Raw genomic sequence first — 10,673 nt, 5'->3', positions numbered from 1 at the left:
CCACAATGAGATTATCCCCAGCCGTCATTATTATGCACAAAATCCATTATGCGCTCCGAGCCAAGCAGGAAGAAGCAAATTAACATTCAGAAGCCACCACGTACGCGCCGTAAAGCGCGCGGTGAGAAAATCCAGATCACCGCCGTCGCGTCGACGACTCGTCAAAATTCTCGCGTCCTCAAAGACGAGGAACGTCACTCAAGTTTCGTTTCGACAGACGTCCCATCCATTGGAACTGGGAAAGGCTGGCACCGATCTTATAATCGTACATCAGAAAAATGCAGTGCCTCTTAATGAAATGGCGCTCTCGTTGCTAATTCCTCCCTCCCCATACGGGATGAACATTTTTCAATTAGGGAGCTTGTAATGAGGACCAGCCCCAAAACTACTGTAAATCAGCACTTGTGCCTAATGGGGTGCTGAAGTGCAACGGCAAAGCTAAATGTGACTGTAATCCCCTTTTTATGTCATCCAAAGAGATGGAGCGCAGATAGCTCTTTGCTAATCTATAATGAAAAACGTCTTTGATGTGCTAATGGCAATTAGCATCGATTTTACAGTCATTTCAGACCTATAGAATTGTGCCAGCAACAATCGGTCAGAGTTCACCCTCAAGGAGGCGGAGTCTCGTCACCCCCCGACGCCTGTCAACATGCAATCGAGTCCTCATTCAGTTTGATGGATGTCGTCAAGGTTTGCGCGTCTTTGATGGAATGACAAGCAGTGTCAAATAAACCAGCTACTAGTGCAGAAAAAAAATCTATGTTTACAGTAGATATCATATATGTTGGGAATGTGATTACAGGTTAGGAAATCCGATCATGGCTTTTTCCAGGGGTTCGGAATTGCCTAAAATAAAATAAAAAAATCAAGTTTAAAAAAATCTGAAAAACCCTGCTATTATTTCCTCCATCTAGTGTTGAATCTAAGAAATGCAACAGAATATACTTATGCTGAACCTAAGCTTCTTGTGTGGGCCATATTCAATGATATGGATTAAAAACTCCCCCCCAACCCTGTACTATTGTGCCTTAGTTATTCAGCTAACACTGCGTGGTTAATCTACTTGCGCCGCTTGTTCTGCTAGCGTCAGACCCTCCCTCCCCGTGGCCGTCATGTCGTGCGCACGCACAGTTGCCCGTTTGCACACTGACGAGAAGGCTGCACCGGGGATAGCGCCGCTCCACGCAGGCGGACCGCTAGCGCACGGGAAGGTTGCGGGGGCAAAGCCTCAGCCTCGTCAGCTGACCTCGGCCAACGTCCCCTTCCTTCCACTTTGGGTTTTTGCGGACGAATCGGAAGCATGAACCAAACGGCGGGAGCCACCAACGCCTACCGGAGATGCTCCAAGGCGGAGAAGGTGGGAACTTTTGGGGCCAGTAGTGGGCTTAAAGTGTGGGTGCACACGCGGGTATTTTTTATTTTTTTTTGTCTGTTTGTACTTATGCGTGATGGTGTAGTACGGTTATGGTTTTGTGGACCGGATTCGCCGTGTGCATTGCGAAGGTGGTTGGACGTTTGGATTTTTCATGGTTATGCGGGTTAACACTTTTGTGTTGGGGTGTGTTGATATGGATGTATTTTGGTGTCATTTTGGGCTTGTGTGTGTGTGTGTTCAAATTGTGTTTTGCTGTGCCAGTTTAATGTGTTCTTTGCGTGTGCGGTCGATTGGTCGCCGGTCTTTTGGTCGCCGGTCTTTTGGTCGCCGGTCTTTTGGTCGTGGTCTTTTGGTTGTGGTCTTTTGGTCGCCCCGACCGCGACAACGGGCGACCAAAAGACCGGCGACCAAAAGACCGGCGACAAAACAAGGTAAAACAACACGGTCTACGCATGAATAAAAGCCAACAATGGCCATGAGCAGTTTCACTGAGCCCACGTGTGAGTGTAGAAGAGTTTGTATGTACATGCGTTGTCCCTTTAAGAAGCTACACGTCAGTCAGGGTGTTAACAAGTTCTCCAACAAAAAACAATAAAAGTTCGGGAAATTTGGAGCTTTTCTTTAGCCTAATAATTAATAGGGCATTAAGTATGACTAAATAGTCATTGGCAGTTTGTATTTAGGGAATTTGAGCAACCATTTAAATGGTAATTATCACTTACCTTCCGGGCGACCAAAGGACCGGCGACCAATCGACCGTGTACCGTTCTTTGATTTCTATTTTTGTTTTTCGTGTTTGGGTTGTGACGCGCGTTCATCTGTCAACACGTGCCATAAATGCCAGCGTGGCCTCCTCACTTTGACGCATAATCAATTTCACGTATATGATATGTCGAGCTGTATTTCACTGGCCGCCATTAACGGCGATAGACGTCCAAGGGAGCGGGAGGGGGCGGGACTATTGTGCGCTTTGTTTTGTTTTTTGACGAGGCATCCGTGGAGCTGGACTATTTGCGGACGCGTTGATGGTCGCCCCAGGGGGCTCGCGTTTGACTTAAAAGGCATCCCCGGCTGCGCGTGCAGTGGTTGAAATGCAACGTGTGGGTGTGGAAAAGTGGACCGGGAAAAGTGGGGGTGGTGAAATGTGTCCCCCTGTGGACCAGTTAGCTGTTGAAACACGTATGGGCTGCAGGTGCAATGGCAGGTGTGGGTGTTGAAACTTTTCACATGCCTTTTTCAAACGAAAATATTAGCATCCTACAATGATAAACTCGTTGACGGCGATAATCCATCTGATTTAAATGTATATTCACTCCCAGTCCTTCCAGTTTAAATAGATTGGATGTTTTTTGTTGCAGAATTTTCTGGTCCTTTGTACCATTTAGCAATGGTCAAAAGTACAGTCGCTTTAGGAAGCACTGAGAAAAATTTCCAAGTTTAAGATTTTTCTTCTTCTATAATGTCTATGTTAAAAAGTGTTGTACTTGATTTGGCCACAAGAGAACAGTGTCATACTTAGAATTGAGGCGACAGAAGTGTGCGTTCGTTTCAGTCTGGATGTTGTTCTAGCTGGGCCTTATTCCTGTTTAGAATCTCGGTGTTATTCCATACTGTTTTCTGGAATTATATCAAATGTTACTCTCCGGGTTTCCTGCATCTCTTGGTAGTTTGTAGTCCAGCTATTGTTCTAGGCATGATTCCGGGATATTCCCAGTTTTAGTCTTGCTTTTATGCCACGCCATTTTCCTGGAATATATGAAGTTATAGTCTGAAGGATATTCCAAGTTTGAGTCTTATGAAGTATTGCTCTGAAAGTTGTTCCCGGTTTGCTTCCAGATGTTATTCAGATTTTAATGTCTAGTTGTATACAAGGTCATGTTTTAGCATATCAAGTGACTACTACCTGAAGTTCTCAGTCCGATTCCCGAATTTATTCCTCTTTTATTCCAGGGAAGGTTTTTTTAATCACCAAACCGAGTCCTGCTCCAAAAGTTCATCCGCTCGTTATTCTGGGCCATCATTTTACTCTCCGATGTTTTCCCCGGCTCTTTTCCAGATGCTAATTCCGGCAATACCGCGGTCGTCATTCCGAGTCCTAAACGGATTTTTGCATACCCCGAGCGTGCTCCGAGGTATTAGACCGCCAGGTTAATTAGCATCCGCGCCGACGGCGGCCGCTATGGATCGGCGCTCTTTACGCTACGGGACTTTCTAATGCGCGCTTATCACACCCGCGCGTGCGCACCCCTCCGCGCAAAACGGGTATCGATCGCCCCGATGATGAAAGGGACGAGTCAGGCTTAGCGCAATTTCCCGGCCGCCGCTAATTAGCCCATCAAACCTAGCGTTAGACACCCGAACCGCCCGGGAGCGATCAAACTGTCAATTTGGGTCACTTCCTCACAGGTTGACGTCAACGGCGCCTCCCCTTTCTTCCTGCGTGGGGTATCCGGGGTTTGCGGTTCCCCGGCCAGCAGATAAACAGCTCCATCTGCAATATTTACAGCGCCGTAAAAGGTATAGACGCGCAAATCAAGTTTTTACGGCTCACCTGGAATTATTCATCTTTTACTGAGTCGGTAAAGCAAATTCTGGAGCAGATATGCAGCCGGGAAGAAAGTTACTCCAAGGCGTCGCAGAGTATTCATATTGAAATTAGCTGGGAAATTGTTATTGATTGGCCGCTCTTGTGCTTTATTTTGCCCCACGCTTGTTAATTTCTGGGCAAATGTTTTTGGACTTTGCTTGTGATTTGGCTCAAAAGACGGCGCTAAGCATCTCCATTTTTTGTATTTTTGTTGATTTGTATTTGGCGTGAGCGCCCTCTGGTGGTGTGGAGGATTTTTAGTCAACATTACCGGACATGAAGGGCAGCCTTTTTTCATTCTATAGCTTTTTTTAATCACATTTTGTGAGGGTAGAATGTTTGTTTTTAACTGAAATATGTTTTATTGCAAAAATGTATTTTCTTTCCTAAAAGTAACTATTTTCAAAAAGGGAAAAAAAAACTGTATGTAACTTACTTTGCCACGGCAGCAGCGATCGCTCTCGTCACGATGCCCAATGTTGCGATCCAAATATTTTGTAAGCCACTTACAAGTTTGCCCACGGAACCGATTGAACTTGGAAGTGGAGCCGGCGAGCGCCGTCCCTCCACCCGTCACCGCGCCCCGTCCCATTTCCGGCGAACAGACGCCGGCAATTTGCTGGATTTATTGCAAACACGTTTGAAGGCGCGGCGGGCGAAATGCGTCGACTTGACGAACGACGGGGCTTTTGCCTTTTTACGACCCGGAACATAAACGACACGGGCGTCTTTGCTTAAATATTGATGTTACCCGCCGACAAAATTATCGCCGAGCGCCGAAAAGACGGAACGCAGCTGCAATTACGGCTAAGTGACGATTGTCAAAGTCATTTTTGCGGTCGGAGGGCCAACAAAAATAGATTGACAGCTTTGCTGATCGTACATGGTGGAGCTGGCCAGTAATCATGTTTCCCTACCGTTGACGGCGATAGATGTCAATTCCAAGTCGATTGGAGGGCTGGCGGCCATCCAACGATGGCCCTAGCTTCACTTTGTTCTTTCCCTTTTTTCGTTGCTCTTTCTGCCGTCGACTTTTTTTCCTGCCGCGTCGGTTGTCAGGTTGAAAGCTGGCAACCTCAACCGAGTTCTTGACAAGCACCTGCTGTTTCAGCCAACTGTTTCATTCAAATTCACACCGCGGGGTAAAGGCAAGTTTCCTCTGGTTGGGAAATAATTACAGTAACGGTCTCTTTTTGCAATCTCTGATTTGGACTTGTGCTTCGACCTCTAAAATCCAGACGTTGCATACGCGCCCTTCTCAAGTCCCTGAACGGCGGTACCTCTACTTACGAATGTGTCCACATACGAAATATCCTGCTTACAAAACGCCTCAACGTCTCTGGATACGAAAGAAATTTGGATTAGGAGACGCAGTGTTTCTAAAATTCAAACATCACCCAAAATGTAAGTAGACTTGTTTCGTGAGTTCTCAGAGTCTACTTTTTTTTGTCTTTTTCACACAAAATTGGCATACTTTAATCATTGTGAAAGACTTCAGAGGTTCGTAGACGGTCAAAAGGTACGAAAAATTCAAGTTATGATACTGCAACGATTTCATTTTGTTTGTAGAGGTACCGTTGTGAGTAAAAATTCTAAACAAATACAACTTAAGTAAACCGTCGTCCAGGCCCTGGAGATACAAAGCAGCCCCAGATCGTGTTTTACACGTTTGGCGTCATTCATGTTCTTTTGAAGCAAACTTAGCAAACTTGTCTATATAGTGAGCGAGCAGACCCATTAAAGCTTTGTAATCGCGCCGTTAGAACCACGGGTGGTAGCGTTAGCGCTAATGGACCCCCTGCACGCAGGCCGGGAGATGAAACTTTAGTTTTGCCGCCGAATTCATTAGAGGCGGTAACGATCCGTCCTCGGCGACAGCTCGGGGCGGCCAAGGTCGGACCAAATGAGGGAGACGTGTGCGTGGCGTTTTACTTTCATTTTCAAGGGAGCCGTGCGAAAAAGGCGAAAACTAAAAAACAAGAATGACTTGGAGTTTTTGCCCTAATTTGAGAACATTTCCCCGCTAAGCTTCATGCGTCAATGCCAATTTTTTTCTTGGTTCTTCTCGCCAACACTTTTCAAGAGCTCGCCGCCTCTCCCGCACATTTGCCATGACGTAAATTGAGGACTTTTAACGAAGTCAATCTCTGAGAACATCACTTACGCATCGGCATCTGGCGGCGAGCGTGTTAAGTCCCCGCTCGCCGCGTCAGGCCGTTGGCTGTCAAGAGTCCAGCTGGAGCCAGCTTGTTTTGACACACTAACTCACAGTAATTAATACTCTATCCCCCCCGCCTTCACCGAGTGCGATTCACGTGAAACGTGCCACCGCCACCTTTTAATGCGCTGTCTAAATTCAGACTTTGAGGGGTATTGATTCAGAGAGCGAAGTGATGGCGCCTTTTCCTTTTTACTCTCAAGGCCGCTAACCACGACCAGAGTGCTTCCAATTTCAACCGCAAACACAAAATGGCCTCTATTAATACGCCGGCCCATGGCAGCGCGTCCAACCCGCTCGTGAAATGTAATTACGTCGTCCCGGCTCGACGTTTACGGCTTTTACGCCGGCTCCGATCGACGGGGCGACGCTTGCCATTGCGCTGTTGTGCGTCACCTTCTTCGATTTCTATTTTTTTAAGTTTGGGGGAAAGAAAAACTGAAATTTGGGTAGTTCAATACTCTATGAAATTGTGTTCCCATTGTGGTGCTGCCTTGTAGATTTACACTTAAAATGCGCTCGCTTGAAGACTTATTTGTGAGCTCCAGCACCCCCCGTGACCCTCGTGAGGAAAACCAATATGGAAAATGAATGAATGAATGTGACACTTGAAGGAAAATGAATTAAATGTAAGATCCAAAATATATTACATGCGGAAAAATGACATTCAAATCAATCACAATAAAAGACATAAATAGATACCCACCAAATAAAAACAATTACATGGGAGCAAATCATAATTAAATTGGTACTAAACAAAACAATGATACTAAAATGAAAACGGATTCAATTACATTTTTGGAAAAATAAATACATAAAGATTATGCAAAAAGGATATTGCTCCAAAACAACAGATAATATTCAAAAGAAAAAAACCCATAAACAAATTAAATGGCTAAATAAACCTTAAAACAGAAACGATATAAATACAGTCAGGAAGAATGATTTTTTTTTTAAATTGGTACTAAACAAAACAATGCTACTAAAATGAAAACGGATTCAATTACATTTTTGGAAAAATAAATACATAAAGATTATGCAAAAAGGATATTGCTCCAAAACAACAGATAATATTCAAAAAAAAAAAAAAAAAATCAAATGGCTAAATAACCCTTAAAACAGAAACGATAGAAATACAGTCAGGAAGAATGAAAAAAAAAAAATTGCACCAAATAATACAACGAGGTAGCGAAACCCAATTAAAATGAAACAATATGTATGTATGCATTATAGAATGACGCCGGTAATTTAGCGTGTGCGCGGAAGCGTGTGGCCGCACACGCCTCGCTCGCTATCCTCCCTCCCCTCGGCTCGCGCGTAAATAAATCACGTTAGTTTATCTCCCCGCCCCCCGTGCCCACCCGCCTGCCCGCGCGTGCGCGCACGGGTAGCGAGCCGCCGGACCGCCGAACTGCGGAGCATCCGAGCCGTCGACTAACCCGGCCGGCCGGATCTGGTGGGCATGAAGGAGCGGAACCTCATCCAGACGGCCAAAATGCAAGGCAACGTGCTGGTGAGGCATTTTACACTCTTCCAAACGCAACGTTTGATGCCGACAGCGTCCGGCGTGCTCCGTTTGGGGCGGGACGCCCATGATTTCCTGGCGCGTGTCAATCCCACTTTGGCAAAGTTTGCTCCTCGTATTTTGCCAGCGCAGCCTTTATCGCCTTCTCCAGATTTACGTTTAATTGCCTCTTTCAATTTGGGATTCGGAGGAATATTAACACATGATTTCCCATTTTTGAGGACTTTGGTGCCCATGCCAGGGGTTTATTTGTTGGCTAAGTAGCAAACGGGAGATGATTGAGGTGTTGGATTCCATTTCTTTGGGTGAGGCTGAAACGGGATTGGACGTCGGTCACCATCAATGAGCCGATATAATAGAGTATGCCAAATTGAATTCATTGTATCATGTTTGTTCTCTACAAATTTTGATCACGGATAGCCTTAGGCTACTTTTATTTGCTGTTTAATTTGGTTAAAATATGACACATTTTTTTTCCTCTTGTAGTTTTAAAAGCAAGTCATGGAATGCAATTTGTTCAAATAGAGCCTCGTTGTGCTACACCGAAAGCTAACGCTAATTCTCATTAGCCAATCAATACACACCCTCAAAAAAATACAACAATAGATCGCTTTAAAATTGACGATATAAAGGGCGTGAACAAACAATCCAGATTTTGTGTGATTTCGTTGAACCTGGCGTTTTCGTGGTGCATTTGCGGGAACTAAAACAAGCTCCACAGAATTAGCCTGTCGGTCATAAAACACCTGCTTCTTAAACCAGCTCTGGTCATATCGTTAATTTCCAAATGGACACGCGAGCATCCTCGGCGTGGCGCCTCCAGACTCGACCTCTAGAGATTCAGCCGCCTGAGTTTTGACAGATTTATCTCGGAGACAAACCGTTGTTCTTCATCCAGAGCAGAAAACACCCCGGGGGTGTCGTGCCGCCGTCCGGAATTGAGAAGCGAGCTGAGGTAATGACAGCAAAGATGCTATCGAGGGAGAAGACGAGCGGGAGGTCTGTTTTTTTTCACGTCGGAGTTGGATCCAACGCCAAACACGAGCGTCAGATAAGAACGAGACGAGTGCGCCGCTAGCTTCCGGGTTGCTGTCGGGGATTCATTTTGCCGTCTTGCCTTTCTTGAGCAATTTGCTCCGGTGGGAGATTTGTTGGCGCAGAATTGAACCCGATCAATCACCCTCAGCTTCTACTTTCTTCTGGACACTCGCTTTCGGGGCGCCGGAGTGCCGCAAGTCATTTTGAGGAAGTGTAGTGAAGTCGCTTAGCTAGCTTATTCAGTCATTTAGTCGTGTTGTACAGTGGAGACCGGACTCGGTTGAACGGCACAGTTCTTGCGGTCCCGGTCTTGGGATTCCGGCTTTCTTAAAGTCCCGTTATCACCGAAAATTGCTCATTTTTTCCATCCGACCGGGAGTGGATCAAATGGACCAATCGCTAAGCATTCTCTTGTTTTGATCCAAGCCGTTTACTGACGATTGCTTTGACCAAGTGACAAGTGAATAGTTGTTAACCATGTGACGATTCTGGACTACTGTGTCAAACTCTTAAACCGCTTAAAGAATGACAATATTAGCAGTCGACGATGACGTTCTTCTCTGCTACCAGTGACCGGGACGATCCGGATTAGAGCCAAAAAGGGCCAACGTGATCGGTTTTACAAAAAACGTACTTTCAAAAAAATCCCCAAAATTGTTATACCGCGTACACCATTTGAAATGATCAAAAACGTATAAAATACAGTTGACAGCGATGCTTTCGACTTGACGTATAGTTTCACCAATCATTTTTAGTGTGTAATTTCAATAACTACGTCTCCGTCTTGATTGTTTATTTTGGAATTCTCCTTGACAAGCTTCTATCATTTAATGAGCTCGTATAAACTCGTGCTAGCTGGACCCTAAGTTCTTCTTCTCCGGGCGTCAAATCGACCGCCCCGGTTGTCTTCGGAAATGTTAGGGTCCAAGCGTGAGCGGAATTCATCAGTTCAAGCAATAAGGATGCATTGAGAATTTCATAATGTGAGGGGAAAAAAAGGCATTACCCATCCAAAGCCTCAAGGTAAAAAGTATACAAATAGCTTCCTCTCCCGCCCCCCTTCTCTCTTGTGTAGCCTCGTTGCGGGAGTTGATGAAGCCTTCCGGGATCAGAAGCAGTCTTGTCGTAGAATAGCAGGGCCTGATTTTCTCATTCCGTCTAACCTTGACCAGAGACGCAAAGGTCAAGGAAGAGGTGACCACTGCTTTTCCACTCCACGCCTCGTAAATTCCCTTTAAAAGCAGCCACGCGTCGCCACGGCTGCCGTGTTGTCCAAATGAAACAAATGACTCCGGGTGGCGCCGGAGCTCACCTTCGCCGCCTGATTGCGGCTGGCTCGCCTTCCCCCAGCCAGCCCGCCGTGATGTGCATTAATGCTCCTTCTGTAGCCCACTCGGTCGCACTTGTTGACGGTGCGCCTCTCACCGTCGTTTGCCGGCGGCGCATTTCACGGCCGGGCCAATGAGTGCGTGGTAGGCCGCCGCCTGTCGTGTACGCTTGTGAGCTCCAAATTAGGCGTCACTCTCGCCGCCAGCCGGGAGGTCGCGGGGTTTCGTTAGCAAAGTAGCTTGGACTGTGTGGTGGACTGGGGTTTTACGCTAGTGAGTAGGTGGATAGGTCCTATCTAGGATACTGTAGTACTGTAGTCTGATCGCTAGGTTGATAGCTAAGCCATTCCATCTTTCAGGAAGTAGTGGGTTATATAATATAATATATATATATATATATATATATATATATATATATATATATATATATATATATATATATAATATAATATATAATACTGCGTTGGTTGGTCGTCAGGTCTGTAGCTCAATCACCCAGGATATTTTTTTTCAAGAGGATACCGTAGGTAGAGTAGACGGTCGCTAGAAGGTCACTAGCTAAGCAGTTCGCTCCGGCGGGTTGATTAATAGACCTGGTT

The 10,673-nt window shown here is 45.8% G+C and overlaps 1 protein-coding gene across 2 annotated transcripts in view; it reads left to right on the top strand.

The window, feature by feature from the left end:
* Positions 1 to 1,135: 1,135 nt before the first annotated feature.
* Positions 1,136 to 10,673, top strand: part of dpp6a (dipeptidyl-peptidase 6a) — a 75,249-nt gene continuing 65,711 nt past the window's right edge. Inside the window, exon 1 of one of the 2 annotated variants that reach the window (XM_077623964.1) lies at positions 1,136 to 1,360. In XM_077623964.1, coding sequence (XP_077480090.1) covers positions 1,304 to 1,360 — 57 coding nt within the window. In that variant the 5' untranslated portion in view covers positions 1,136 to 1,303. Of the gene's footprint in view, positions 1,361 to 7,560; positions 7,697 to 10,673 lie in introns of those variants that run through there. The other variant, XM_077623966.1, reaches the window with a different exon arrangement.

The sequence above is a fragment of the Stigmatopora argus genome, chromosome 17, assembly GCF_051989625.1.
Source record: "Stigmatopora argus isolate UIUO_Sarg chromosome 17, RoL_Sarg_1.0, whole genome shotgun sequence".
NCBI lineage: Eukaryota > Metazoa > Chordata > Actinopteri > Syngnathiformes > Syngnathidae > Stigmatopora > Stigmatopora argus.
This window is presented reverse-complemented; position numbering and strand designations above follow the sequence as displayed.